The 15,619-nt window shown below is 44.5% G+C and overlaps 1 protein-coding gene across 1 annotated transcript in view; it reads left to right on the top strand.

The window, feature by feature from the left end:
* The first annotated feature begins 3,896 nt into the window (after nucleotides 1-3,896).
* The window catches only part of LOC121856812 (monocarboxylate transporter 14-like), a 64,865-nt gene continuing 53,142 nt past the window's right edge, over nucleotides 3,897-15,619 (top strand). Inside the window, exons 1-2 of the mRNA XM_042352534.1 lie at nucleotides 3,897-3,946; nucleotides 6,162-6,442. Of these exons, the coding sequence (XP_042208468.1) occupies nucleotides 6,389-6,442 (54 nt within the window). The 5' untranslated portion in view covers nucleotides 3,897-3,946; nucleotides 6,162-6,388. The remainder of the gene's footprint in view (nucleotides 3,947-6,161; nucleotides 6,443-15,619) is intronic.

Raw genomic sequence — 15,619 nt, forward strand, 5'->3', positions numbered from 1 at the left:
TGTTTTATCAATAATATAACCCCCCCCTCAGAGTGGGGGGGGGGGGGCCCACCCCAGTTTTTGAGGATCTAATTATATCAGGTGGAGTTTATATGAACAGACTACAGTACTATACGAAGTAGACTGTGCAGTACTTATTTCATCTAGTGATTAAAATGCCATTAAGCTATTTGTGGGGTTAATCTTAAGGCTACCCAAATATACACCAAGGAACAGATGAATCAGGATACTGTATTGGTAATAGTGGAACTTCGTCCTTGACCTTTGTCTGGTGACATATAATACCCCCACTATCGACCCTCTGAGGGCGACTGTTCAGTAGATACTCCTGCTATTTGACAAAACTATGGCGAATATCACACACACACACACACACACACACACACACACACACAGAAAAAAAAAGATAAAACGGCAAATACCCGATCCCCTTAAGGCGTTGAGTGTATAATAATTATAATAATAATAATAATAAAAATAATAATAATAATAATAATAATAATAATAATAATAATAATATATTAGTTTCCCCGAACAACCATCACTGTAATTCCCGCAAACGCTTTCATCTTCCCTGTGACTCACGCTACCGGGAATCAAGAACCTGAGGGCCAACACCTGACAAGACTGGTTACCGGGAAGTGCAACAACCGGGTAAATGATTCTTAATATTCTTGCGTGGGATGAAGTCGATTTTGCCACAATGCCATTAAGTTCAATGACTCTTACAATACAATGATATATCCTATGGTACCTTAACATCTCTTGAATACAATGATGACTTCTTCAGTATTATGTCTTGGTATATTGTGTTTATACCCGAAGTCTATGTCAATGTAAACTCGAATGAGAATTTTAATGCAGTGAAGAACCCCAACCAAAACCAAGGGATCATAAACCGTATCACTGAATAAAGATAAAGCTCAGTTAGTGTTATAAATCGTACAAGCGGTGGTCACCGTTACAATAAACATCACCACAAAGAGAGCAACACAAGCAGACTAAAAGTTTTCCAAGATAAGTCACCTTGAGATATGGCACTGGCGGGGCGACCTTATACACACACTCCAAAACCTTGATGGAATGAAAACACACAAACACAAGAGACCATAGTATCAAGCCCCCCCCCCCCCGACCTTTGGTACAGTCTACTATTAACGTATGTCGTGTTAAGAACAACAGTGCCGAGCTGTGGGGGAGGGGGGACAAGTTGTGCAAAGAGGAGGTGGGGGAAGGAGGAGGAGGAAGGTGATGAAAGGTTTGTCAAGGATGTGGTTTTTCCTGAGACAGCTCCGGGCAATACTGTACAAGTGGCCTGTCTCTCTCACACGCATGCAGGAACAGTACAATGGTTTCCGATCCTTCTACTTTACAAATTTATTTTACTTATATCTCGTCCAATTCCTATCTGTCTTGATGTTTCTGTTTCCCTTGAAAGACGGACCCAGAACCCAGGGAAGGATGCCAGTGGCCTGTGTAGGACCCCTCCATTGTTGTCGATAGTCTTGTCAAAGGCCACTTTCAAGTTCAATACTGTTCTTGACTCCACAGCTTAGACTGGTAGACCGTTCCATAGATCTACCAGCCTCTGTGTGAAATTAATTATATTCGTTCTTCATGATAACTTGGCGAGCTTGCGGTTATGTCGTCTCGTGTTGGTGGTGCGCGACATCACAAACAAATGTCCCGAGTTCACGTTTTCCATCACTTTCAAGATTTTGAATGTCTGTGAATGAGATCTTCTCTACTTCGCCTTGTCTGAAGGTCCTCAGTCTACTTGGGTAATCGAGATAACACATCTCTCTTTACACTGCCTGTGCTGGATGACTAATGCTTCAACCATAACTGCAGGTTTATTATTTGATTTATCATAAATGGACAACAAAAACTTATACCCCGACCTACCGCCCCACACGACCTCTGTCTCTTGCCGAGGGGACAGTGATGCCACCATAAGGTGGGTGCTCATTAACCACCGCACCCCGCTTACAACACTGTGGCTCCACCGGAAACTACGTCTCTACGGCGGAGATGAACCTCCCAACTCTCTTCACCGGGTGTTATGGCACCAAGAAGTGGTCATCAACCAGGTGGAGGTGCGGGGCCCCATATTTGAAGGGGCTCGTCACGTGGTCACTACCAAACTGAAGAAGATGGGTTCCTGCCTTGAAGGGGCTTGTGGGGTGGTCACGACCCAGCTGAAGCAGATGGGCTCCTGCATTGAAGAGGCGCGTGACGTGGTCACGACCCAGCTGAAGGAGTTGGGGTATTCCATTGCTGGGGCTCTTCACGCAGTGTTTGCTGTACGACAACCATTACGGGAAATCAAAATAATAAAATTAGAATGAGTAATATGTTTTAGTGTCAATTTCTTTTCTTGAATGTTACCATGTGTTTTAATGTGCCATGGTGTAATCTTGTATAATGCACGTGCTCTCTCTCTCTTTCTCCGTTTTTTATAATAATAATGTTAAGTTGGATTTTGTTTTTTTTTGGTTAAATCTTCATGCATTATCGTATGTGTTATCCCCCTTTTACGGTTTCTTACATCTTCATGCTATCTCTCGTGTTGGGTAGACGTAAGGTAAGGTGGGAATTTGTTGTGTAACCATACCTTGGCCTCATGGCGGGAAAACATGAGCATCCCCGCACTTCAGAATGGCGTCAGACACTATACGCCCCGTTGTAAAGAAAACTGGTTAAGACCGAACACAGTCAGAGGGTGCTGGGCCAACAATATCAAACTCTTATATATATACTCGTGTTGTTGGGGGTCCTCCACACACACTAAAGTAAAGGTCAGAGAACGATGTAAAAGACTGATGACAGATACACTAATAAACGAGAGATAGAATGTTGTACTAAGCGAAGCCAATCTTCCACTCGTTAACTCATTATTTAATTAGTAGTTTTTTGTTTGTTTTTTCTCAAGGTATGTCAAGTTGTATCGGTAATATAAAATAAAGTATAATTTCTGGTACAAACACACATCTCTACACCTCCCCTCTCTCTCAGGTTCCCAGAAGGACCCGTGAGCCTCTCAGTTGATTGGAGCTACAACAACGAAATAACACACCATCGTTACCGAGCACAAAGCCAGCCTATGTTTTGCTTTGTTGTTGTATAAGTAAAGAGGTGGTATGAGTCTTGGTAATGCGATACCTTAGTCACCTAGCCGTACAGATGACGCTCAACATGTGAAGCGCATTTTCAACCGACAGTGTTTCCTAGTTCCGTTGTGACGTCCGGCGCCACTGTCATATTATTATTATTTGATATCAGGATCGTATACTTTAAAATATAAACCTATGACATTATTTCCGCGTGCGACACTGCACCGAACTTGCGTAAGATTTTCTTCACCCTGCAGTTCCCTTGATACGTCGCCCTCCAACACGGAGCGACGGATACAACCTTATCATGTGCAGATCGTGTGGGGTGGGGTTGGGTACACGGGAAGTTTAGACCATTCTAGAGACTGTTTAACGTGTTGTGGGTGTCTGTCTGACCTTGAATTGAGAGCCAAATTTCCTGGTTTGTTTACCAGCAAGAATAAATGCCACAACACTGCTAAATTCTGATGCCTAGCAGCCACCCGACACTCAATCGTGCCAACAAAAACTGGTCCTCACTTATGTTGCAAGGTGTTGTTGTTATTTAACATAGAATATAACTAACGCTAAAACTGTTAGTCAGCTCACCTCTGGCCGGAGACAAAGTACGTGGCCTGCACCTCAGCACCACTTCTCCCCAATAGAAGAAGATGCTTCCTCAGATGTTATATAGTATTGGTCAAAATGTAGAAGTGAAAAAAGAAAAAAAACACAAACTAGCAACTGACCAACACACCCACCTCCGTTTTCTGTTGCGAGTCTGAGGGTGAGGGGTTCAGTAGTAAACAAATGGTGGGTGTGTTGTGTGGTGCCCGAGCCGTGTGTCTGCATCTGTATGTGATCCTTCACTGCTGTTGATATTAAGGACATTTATTGTCTCTCTGCAGTGTCCTCAACCTTAGGAGCTTTTACACAGTTAGGATAAACCTATATATATATATATATATATATATATATATATATATATATATATATATATATATATATATATATATATATATATATATATATATATATATATATATATATATATATGTGTGTGTGTGTGTGTGTGTGTGTGTGTATCAGTTTTGTTTAGCTTTCTTGTGTAGTAAAATATATTCTGTGTGTATAATACATTATGTGATACACGAATGAAAGTGTAGCTTCAGCTCAAGATGGAACTGGTTCATTACGGTATGAGGGAGGAGTACCCAGCTCCCCTTAACTGTGACGGTAGACTGACCCAACACAACAGGTTACTAGTGGCCACAACAGTACACTACACTGAACATGGTCACTAATACTGACCTCACCTTCCGTTATACTGAAACATGAGTGTGGAGGGATTGGTGCCGACCCTTACTTGTTGGTTTACACTTTCAACATGACACTCTCCAGGACTATTGTTTGTAAGTGTTTAGTGACAGTCAGGTGGCGGGAAAATGGTATCTTTACTTACAAGTTTTGGGAGCCACGTTAGGTGTAAGTATACTCGTATGCCCGCCAAGAAGAGCTGCCTATGTTTAGAGGGTGTCACCGCCTGAGTGCGTTAGGCTCATGTCCTTATTTATGGGGAACTGGTTCACGTCCGGGGCACCCCTAGACGACCCAGTTGTGTATGGATACGTTAGATAAGCTGGGGAAGTGAACCTGGTTAAGAGTCATGTTGGCCACTTACCCCCAAGGTACAGTACGTACACACACGTTTGCCAACAGGTAGAGGACCCTGGGTCGTCTAGTCAAGTATCACTGCCTGGGTTCCTCGCTATACCATCTCTATATCCCCCAATCATCACGTCTATTAATAATTTAAAAAGTATTATTGAACATGATATAAACTTTACTCATTTTAAAAAGATTGATGTTCAGAAGTAAATTACCTGTAACGTCAAACAACTTGGTAAATCAACAATGTAGGTGAATCCTATGTAAAGATTGTTATTGATATTTGTATTTTATCATAACGTAGATTGAGTGAGTTTGTGTTTATCATCTTCACTGTTGTAGTAATAACTCGTAACAAAAGCTGATGCTTAAGTCTTCCACAACTGTCAACATTATCAAGCTTCGTCACGCTTACTAAAATTTGTAAGTCAGTTAAGTTGGGTTCAAAATCCCAGACTTATGTGGACAAAGTGCTGGCTGGTATAGTAATGAGCCATCGACTCAATTTTACCCACTTTTGGAAGCCTTGGCTACATCTCCATTGGTTGCTAAGTAAACCGCGCCGCCACACCGACAGCGAGTGTTACTACAGTGTCTGAATAATAGGTCTTGTATATATAAAGGTGACAGCAGTGAGCTACTCCCTCTTGAGAGTGTGATGGTGCCCCCCGGTAACACCATCTTCACCTTGTTGACAGTTGGTGGAGACAGACAGTTGTATGCCAAGGTCCCTCTCACTGCCCTCAGGTACACACACACACACACACACATTGCAGTCTGCCGCCAGTCACAAATCTACATGTTGTTGTAGTAGTGCCGGCGCTGCATCTTGACTATTAATAATTTTACTCGCTCTTGTGTCCTGTTTGTTGTTTCTCTATAAAGTAAGTTAACTCAACCCAAAAATAACCTCATTGCTCATATGAGCAATAGGGGTTGGGTGTAAACGGGACTGCCCAGTATGGGCCAATAGGCCCGCTGCAGTTTCCTCCATTCTTATGTTCTTATGTTCTTATGTAAAGTCGCAAGCCATCTAAAACTTTCTGCCTATCGTACTATAATAAGTTAGAAATCACCACGGGTTGTCTCGGTTAGGTTAGGTTGACGTTGGGTTGGTTAATCTCCAGGTGATGGAGCATTCGCACATCTTAAAAATATGATAAATTTTCCCCGTACGAGCCTCTGAGACCTCGACCCAGGACTGTATAATTAAGGGTGAAACAGATGAATCAGGCCACACTAGAATGCCCCACTGACACATTAACAACATCTTACTTGGTCAAAGGAAATGAACACACTATACTAACACTCTTGAAGACTCTGTGGTGTTGCGCAAGTTGAATATTTATAACCATAATTAGTATGAGTTTGTTATGCACCTAACCCACCTTGTGTAAACAGGAACTAAGTGAATAATCGTAGAATAATCTGAATAAAATACAGTAAGTTCAGCATAAAGTAGACTAAGATATATGATGACAGCGGTAGTTCCTTGTGCCATGTAACTGTGAAGTGACTCAAAAACAGTAGTGAGTTAAGTGAAAGGGCGTGTGAGGAGGACAGCCGGTGGGTGTCTCTGGGGGCGCGGCGCGATCACTGTGAGAGCCTCAGACCCGCCTACCGCCACCATGCAGGGCAAGACCCTTCCTCCTCCACCCAGGATGAAGTCTGACCGGAGTGTGGTAAGTACCTCTTCTCCTTTCCTGTTTTGATCCTGACAAATAATTATGGACCTACAGTACAACCAGTAGAAAAATAGTCTTACCTACCTAACCTAACTATTTTATTCAATAGAGACCTTCAAACACAAGGGGTTAAAGGTGAAGTTGCCTCACCAGTCATTACCACGATAGGACCAGTTTTACCGACGTCCTCGACCTGGCCCCTACTAACCAAGAGTAGACGGGGGGAGGGGGGGGGCTCACTGCTGCCCCTCAACACCTCCCTGCACCACGAGCCACACAACCCCCCCCCCCCACACACCTATGAGCTAATTATCTTCCCTATCTAGTTGTCAGTCTTGTTCCGAAAGTTTAGTCTGGTATAATAGGTCTCATTTAACTTGTAATACAGCCCCCGGCTGGTAGTGTAAATTTCCATCTTCACCTTCAGTTTTATCCCAGCGACAGCAGATAGAAGTGAAAGGCTTTGTGCTACCCGAAACTTTTATTTATTTATTTCACCAGTTATCAGCCTACTAGCCGATAAAGCGGTTGGTCTATTCTATGTTATTTTCTTAAGACCATTACTGTCCAGTGTTAGTACAGGAGGATAGTACCTGGAGGACACAGCTGCCATGTTAGGTAGTGACACGGGCAACACCCTTCTGTCTGCAGTATGGTAACAATGCTTGTGGTCTGTGCCTACCAGCTGCTGCACCTGATCTAAAACAACAACAATAACAGCGTACGGAGAGTACTACTGTAGTGACTAGCTACTCTTGTGTAAAACCCGAGGCCCCACGTGCAGGTCCTGGGGCCCCGCGTCTTGGAGGTCCACGTGACTGGATGCAGCGTCCCGCGCCGCTCTTGACTACTGGGCAGAGCAGCCGTCCCTTACCCAAGCTTCACAGATGCCAAGAACTGTCGCAACACTTCCAACCAATCAAAAATCCCAGTAGCATCTTGAACGCTGGTTTAGCTAATACACAAAGGGAACTGTCGCAACCTTCCTATACTGAGAACCTTGGACGTTGCTGTGGACACACACACACACACACACACACACACACACACACACACACACACACACACACACACACACACACACACACACACACACCAAAGTGCAAGTGCAACAAAATTGCACAAGACGACAAAAAACAAAGGAAGAAACAGTAGATAAACAAAAGGAAATAATAATCCTTGAATGTCGGTAAGCTGTTGTTTACCGAGTGTGTCTTGGGTGATGATGAGGTGAGGTGAGGTTAGTGTTAGTGTGCTCTTCACAGCTAACTTTCTTACTATGAAGCTAACTTCCTACTTTACAGCTAATTATGTCCCTATATTCTTACTTCTCACCCATTCCCAGTCTTTTCTCCCGTGCATTCAAGTCCACAACAGTTCCTTACAGTTATTCCGACACACGAAGCAAAATACAGTACACTACTGAGTGAGGAGAGAGAGTGTGTGTGTGTTGATCCAGCTGCAGTATAAACAAGTCTTAATTCACGTCTCAACCTATAGCAACCCACCAGGCACAATGGGTACACCTGTTAAGTGCGTTGTCCCCCACACACCTGACCTGATGCCAGGTGAGTGTGTGAACCATCAATAGAGTGCGTTGACCCCTCGCCCAGACTGGTTCACCCACCCGGTCAATTGAGTGAGTCAGGTGTGTGTGTGTGTCGTGCTTTAATGATGGTAATATTGGTGATGATGGTGGTGGTGATGGTGATGATTCATAACCCATCCTCGGCTAATCAAAGTTAATTATCCGGATCACTTGAAAATTAGCCCCCCCACACCTCAGCTTATTTCACCTGAAGATTAATTAAACACCACAACGCTACCTGGAGGGGTTAGGTTAAGTTAAGTGTTAATTATCTGGTGAAATAAACTGGGGTGTCTAATCTTCACGTGACTCAAATACTGCTCTATGCTGAATATTTATTACAATTAGTGATGTCCCTTGTTCAAGTCACATCAGTTTGGCGAGTTGACACAAACAGAGGTACCAAACATCGCATAAAAACCACACAGAGTACACGCGTCCTGGGCAGCCGTCTGTTTCATCAATAGTGACGAGGCTATATATGTTGTGTGCGGCGGAGAAAGTCATGGTGTGGTGCCAACAGCGGTGAGCAAGTGGTCTGGCCGGGACACACACTAGTACCTGGGATGGGGAGGGGACAAAACCCACACCCCTGCCACACCATCTTCACACCCGCTGTTTATGCCAACTCACACACCATCAAAGTTACAGTCAGCCAATCATGTGGTAGGAGGGTCTAGAAGCACCGCCTTCTGTGTTAGAAAATTGTGAATGTTTCACTTAAAGTCGCCATAAAAACAAAAATATACTTCAAATAATGAAATCAAGTTTGTTTATCATCTTTGGCGTAGGACACACACACACACACACACACACACACACACACACACACACACACACACACACACAGACACACACTTCTAACATAACCAATTATAAAAATATTAAACAAATATCATGAACCAGAAACAAACTAATTTAGACCAGTTAACATTTACCTGTCCAAACCTTTAATTAAGTTTACTAATTACACCAAGTCCAATTTCAACACAGTCTAGTATCAATATTCTTAAAGGTGTGAGTAAATTAGGGTTGAAGTCCTCAGGTGAGATGTGAGGAACGTGACCTCTGACCTGTGACCTCACCAAAAAATTTCAGGTATTTTACGCGTACATCAATCTCCCCTCCCCCACCTCCCTACTTCCCCCCTCCTCCCTCCCCTACTCTCTCCCACCCCATCCCTTCCTCCTCTCCATCCCTCCCCCCACCTCCCTTCCCCCTTGACTACTTGATTGACTGATTGGTTACAGAAGCATAACCATTCTCACCACAGTAGACCAGAGGAACACACGTTATGTATCTTACTGAAGCCTTATGTTCCAGGTGCCTCCCCGACTTGACTGGATTAAATGTCTGACTGATTGACTGACTGGTGCTGAGTGGTGACTGTAAGGGAGGGGGGGGCTGTGAGTGGTGACTGACGTGTTAGTAGACTGGTGACGCGTGTGGTGTTTAGACTGGTGACTGATATGTGGTACTGTGACTGGTAACTGGCTGAGTTTGAATTTACTCCAATAAAAATATAACTGTGGATATTATTATTATTATTATTATTTCGTGTTTTTTCATGTGTTTAGCTAAAATTAGACGTTGCTTCTTTGTTGTCGTCTGTCTTGTGTGTGTGTGTGTGTGTGTAGACCCACCCAACAACATGGGGGGTGGGGGTACTTCTTCACCTTGCACGTTGCTCGCCACCTGACTGACACAACCAATTCACCCACACCCGCGCTCCCCTGTGTGTGTGTGTGTGTGTGTGTGTGTGTGTTCTCCCGTCAACATGAGATATCATTGTCAACAGTCCCAGAATAGCAATGAGTCCCTTGGATTTCATAAGATATATCTATACAAGTTTATGAAAGTTTTATAGGTTTTCAGGTTAGGTTAGGTTGGGTTGGGTTAGGTTAGGTTGGGTTGGGTTAGGTTGGGTTAGGATGATTAATCATGACGTGAAATAACCTGGGGTGCCTAAAATACCATAATGTTTGGTAATAACTATCCAACTGAAGTGACTTTAAATCCATATATTCTACCTTATATCTAGACAGGTGAGACAGAGACCAAGAGCTTGAAATAAAGCTTAGTCAGGGGGGGGGGAGCTCTACATGTGAGCAAGGCAAAGCACTGAGGTTGTTGGCCCCAAGCTGCTGTCATATAGTGTAGGAAGGAAATCGTTCTAGGACCCTCTGCCCTGCCCTGCCCTTCTGTGCCCTCTGCCCTGCCCTGCCCTGCCCTGCTCTGCCTGCCCTGCTCTGCCTGCCTGCCCTGCCCTGCCCTGCCCTGCTCTGCCTGCCCTGCCCTGCCCTGCCCTGTCCTGCCCTGCCCTGCTCTGCCCTGCTCTGCCCTGCTCTGCCCTGCTCTGTCCTGCCCTGCCCTGTCCTGCTTCCCTCCACACTTGGCTCATAATGCTTACATCTTGAAACATATATTTTACTCTTTAATGTTTAATAATGTTTATAAGAGTGACTCTGCTGTCGGGTTAAGAGAGAAGGTTTAAAATATAATAAGCGTCAGTGAGTGTTTAATGAGGTCAAGTATAGGTTTATCAGTGTCTGTCTGTCTGTCTGTCTGTCTGTCAGTTCTTGAGTTAATAGGTTGAGGGAAGACTAAGCTATTTCCTCATCATATATAATACCCACTCACACATAACTTAGTCCTCATTTCAGTAAGATTAGGAAAGGCAGCAGCAGAATAAAGACACCCCAAACAGGCCAAATACGGGAGCTAACGCCACAACTATACTTTTACATTCAGACACGACAAACCAAACCACACAACTTAACCAAATTACCCCAACGTAAATAAACTTTGATATATATAAACTAACACCAAACTATTTTATTTATTTATCTCATGTTTATTTATATGTATTTTGTATCTATAATTTCGCCACAAGATACAACAATTTATATACACACACAAGAGACCAGGCTTGTAAACAGCTCAGTCAAACAGGTTCTACATTCAGGTTCCTCCTTGTTGACACGTGAGGCCCAGTGCGGCGGTAATCCTCTTAAGAGAAATAGAGACCCTTGTCAGTCTGGTGGGTGGCGTAATAAGTAGTTTAGAAAAATTGCTTCAAAACTGCATCAAAATAGCCTCAAACTCAGCTAAATATGTTCCTCGTGGACTCAGATGGTGACACACTTAAGATATGGTTTTGAAACGTAAATTACACTTGTTCTTTGTGAAGTAAAATATCAAAACAAAACTAACCCTTCCCGTCTTTAAGTTCTTAAAGCCTGATTTTGCTTTTTATTGTTCTACAGCCAATGAGTTTACGCTCTAGTGATGGAAATAAATAGGTGAGGAGTCGGTGTAGTGGTAAACATCTTCACTACAGTACTGCAAAAGTTCTTGCTACAGCTACTACCCCCCGTTTGGTAACGTCACAACAGTCTTCAAGGCCGCCAAGTTACTTTACATCTCTGGGATTTGGGCTGGTGAGGTGTAGGCGACCGCGGGGCGTCTGTGAAGTGATAAATAAAGAAAAAAAAACAAGGAGAGATATATGTTTACGCTTCAGTGATGATTCTTGTTTACGCCAATATAGTTGTTGTGTTTCGTAGATCTGCGTCGGACAAACAAACATTGCAAAAATCTCCTCAATCATTTCACCAAACGGTATAACATCGCTCCGTCAATACCGCCAACACGTAGTACAAGTTTTTCAATGTCGTAGGCGTCAACTCCCAGACCTAGCCAGACATGTGCGTCTTTTCCACTGGTCTCTTTATCTTATTTACCGACATGTGTGTGTACTGTAATGGTGGTGCCTGTATCAACCCTACCGGGACGTGTGTATAGAGGTCCCTATGGCCGTATCCCAATAACCTATACTCATACATAACACACATTAGCGTCTCTCAATGGCCTGTATCCTACCCAACAAATCATTCCTATAAGACATTAGTTGTTTTAAATAACCTTAATAAACATGCATGGGTCAGTCTATATGAGCTGTATATCACACATATCCTCACTAGAGCTGCCACACTGACGTAGGTGTTTCTGATGGCGCACATGCTAGACCAGCCAACCAGGGAAGCGTCACCACCACATAAATGCTTCACTGTTAATGTAACCTAAGATCCCGCCGTCAGTGATGCTCCTCCACACACACACACACACACACACACACACACACACACACACACACACACACACACACACGCACGCACGCACACACACACACACACCCACACACACCAGTCAATATTTCTGTATTATATAACCTACACGTGTTTGTTCCATAATAGAGATAGACAAAATAGTTACGGTAGGTTATTTGGCCAGGAGACTGCAGGACGAGCGGGCCTGTCCTTCGTGTATAAATAGGTGAGCATTGTAGTAGGCTTACGTTCTTACCACACGAATCCAGGTTAAGAGTTTGCGTGTGTGTGTGTGTGCTTGCGTGTGTGTGTGTGTGTGTGTGTGCTTGCGTGTCGGGTTGATATACAGCCTCGCCTCACCATGTTAGACAATATAACACGTGTACCTTGTATCAGCGTTTATAGAACAGGTGAGTGTAGTCACCTGTTCTACACTAAACCACCTGGAGTTACCGTATTCGGCACCGGGAGAAGGGCACAGTATGTAACCCTTGTTCTGTGAGGATTTAACTTCTTGGTTTGTACTGATAAATGTGGGTCATGTTTTTGTTGAATATACTCGACAACGCCTAGCACAGCCTGAGTTATGTACTGTGACTATTAGTAACATATTTACATCTGTATTTTCTACTCAACATAATAATAATAATAATAATAATAATAATAATAATAATAATAATAATAATAATAATAATAATGAATGTATATTGGCTGACGGAACTATACTAAGATATACCCTGGGTTGCAGTGGCTGAGTGGATGCAGCTCTCGACTCTCGTCCTAAGGGTCACTGGCTCGCATCTTGGGCACCTTAGTAATAGCCAAGCTCCTTCCTTGTGTACCAAAACGACTCAAGACTCTTATAAGCTGGAACCCACTTTCACTCTCTTCACTTTAAGGCTTTGGTTAATAGCTGTAAAAGGCTCTCATTAATAGCTGACGGAACCTTCCCTATTATAACCTAACCTATACTAACCTAACATAATATAACCTAACCGAACCGTGTTGGAGGCTCACAAATACCAAGATGGCGGGATGGAGACAGCACCACAGGACCTTGAAACTCAGGGCCGCCCTTCTGTGGTGTACTGTGACCACACCCAGCTGACGGAGGTGTAGTGACCAGTTGCTCCCTCCACAACCTCCCCGATTCTAACCTAACCTTACCTAACCTAACCTAACCTTACCTGACCTAACCTGACCTGACCTGACCTGACCTAACCCAACCTAACCTAACCTTACCTAACCTAACCTTACCTGACCTAACCCAACCTAACCTAACCTTACCTAACCTAACCTTACCTGACCTGACCTGACCTAACCTAACCATAACAGTTCCGGAGAGTTGTGTGGAAGTATAAGGTGTAAATAACCTGATAAACAGCCAGTACTCCACACCCCCCCTCCCCTACCTGACGTCCTCCCCCCACCTGCGTGAGGCCTCAGGTGGGGGGAGGGCTGGAACAGAGAGTATGTGTTACCCATATTATAAGTTCCTTCGTCAGCAGCGGACCCATGTATGACCAGAGGGTGTGTACACGTGTGCTGACTCACCTGGCGCTCACCACACTCTTCCTAACCTTTGCCTCACAGTGCCACACCATGATGAGACAAAGAGAGAGTACAGGTGTGTGTGTGTGTGTGTGTGTCGGAGGATAACCTAACCTATAAATACTACACCAGAAAAATAACCCACATAAGACAGACCTTCCACATACATACACACACATACAGTTCATACATACACATACACATTGCCACACACAGTCACCACCACAAACAGTCACCACCACACAGTCACCACCACACACAGTCACCACCACACACAGTCACCACCACACACAGCCACCACCACACACAGTCACCACCACACACAGTCACCACCACACACAGTCACCACCACACACAGTCACCACCACACAGTCACCACCACACACAGTCTAACTCTGAGGGTGTTAACGTCGCAGTCTCGTCTCTTGGTGGTAAACATAAACAAATATTGATCAACAACTGGAAGAACTTGATATTAGTGTTGTTTATAATATATTATGGTGGGTGGGGTGGGGTGGGGTGGGATGGGGTGGGAGTGGGTAGGGTGGGGTGGGGTGTAGGGGGTGGGGTGGGTAGGTGGGGTGGGGTGGGGTGGGGGTGGTGGGTGGGGTGGGGTGGGGTAGGGTGGGGTGGGGTGAGGTGATGTGGGGATGGGTGGGATTATCATGCTAATATTAAACAAACGCATGATAGAATTTTGTGTGTGTGTGAGAGAGAGAGAGAGAGAGTCAAGGAAAGAAAATGACGAGGAAATTATATCAAATAAACGAATGAGTGAAAATATGAATAATTAAAGAAAGGGAGATAAACACCAATAAATATAAGAGAATATCAGATAAAAAAGTAGGAAATAAAAATAAAAAATACACAAGATAATGAAACATGGAGGTGTGCCCAGGTGGTATTGACAGGCTGGCAAGTGAGTGAATGAGTCGCCAGCATGATTTAGGGCAGTGGTGTCAAAGTCAAAACCTTTCGAGGGCCAATTCTTATTTAAGTTACCCTCTTCAGGGCCAACACAAGAGATATATCACATATTTGCAGGATTGAAGTTTACAGCTTCACAGATCGCCTTACCTGCCTTACCAGGAATACCTCATTTGGGTTTGTCTGATCTTAAGTATGTAAATTTCATTTTACTCAATAAACATGATTATATCTATTTCTTTCATAATTTCACGGGCTGATAAATTTTACCATCATCCCAAGGGCCACATTTGGCCCGCAGGCCATGAGTTTGACACCCCTGATTTAGGGGGTTGGGAGAAGATCTTGCTACAATTTCATTGTATAATGTTGACTAGTGTGAGGTAACAGTAAGAATGAATGAGAGAACAGGGGAGGAAAGGTGTGTGTGTGTGTGTGTGTGTGTGTGTGTGTGTGTGTGTGTGTGTGTGTGTGTGTGTGTGTGGAGCCCAGGTGGGTAGTGGACGGGTTGATCATCAGTATGCAAGAGGAGCCACCACCACGCACGTTCTCTCCACATGATCACCACATGCCTCCTCCACACCCCACGTGCCTCCACACCCCACATGCCTCCTCCACACCCCACATGCCCTCCACACCCCACATACCTCCACACCCCACATGCCTCCACACCCCACATGCCTCCCACACCCCACATCCCACCACACCCCACATGCCTCCACACCCCACATGCCTCCCACACCCCCACATGCCTCCACACCCCACACACCTCCACACCCCACATGCCCCCACACCCCACACGCCACCACACCCCACGCCTCACACCTCCACACCCCACATGCCTCCACACCCCACACATGCCTCCACCACACCCCACATGCCTCCACACCCCACATGCCCTCCACACCCCACGTGCCTCCTCCACACCCCACATGCCTCCACATCCCACATGCCCACCACACCCCACATGCCACCACACCCCACACTCCTCCACACCCC

This window comes from Homarus americanus, unplaced genomic scaffold (genome assembly GCF_018991925.1).
Source record: "Homarus americanus isolate GMGI-L3 unplaced genomic scaffold, GMGI_Hamer_2.0 scaffold43075, whole genome shotgun sequence".
NCBI lineage: Eukaryota > Metazoa > Arthropoda > Malacostraca > Decapoda > Nephropidae > Homarus > Homarus americanus.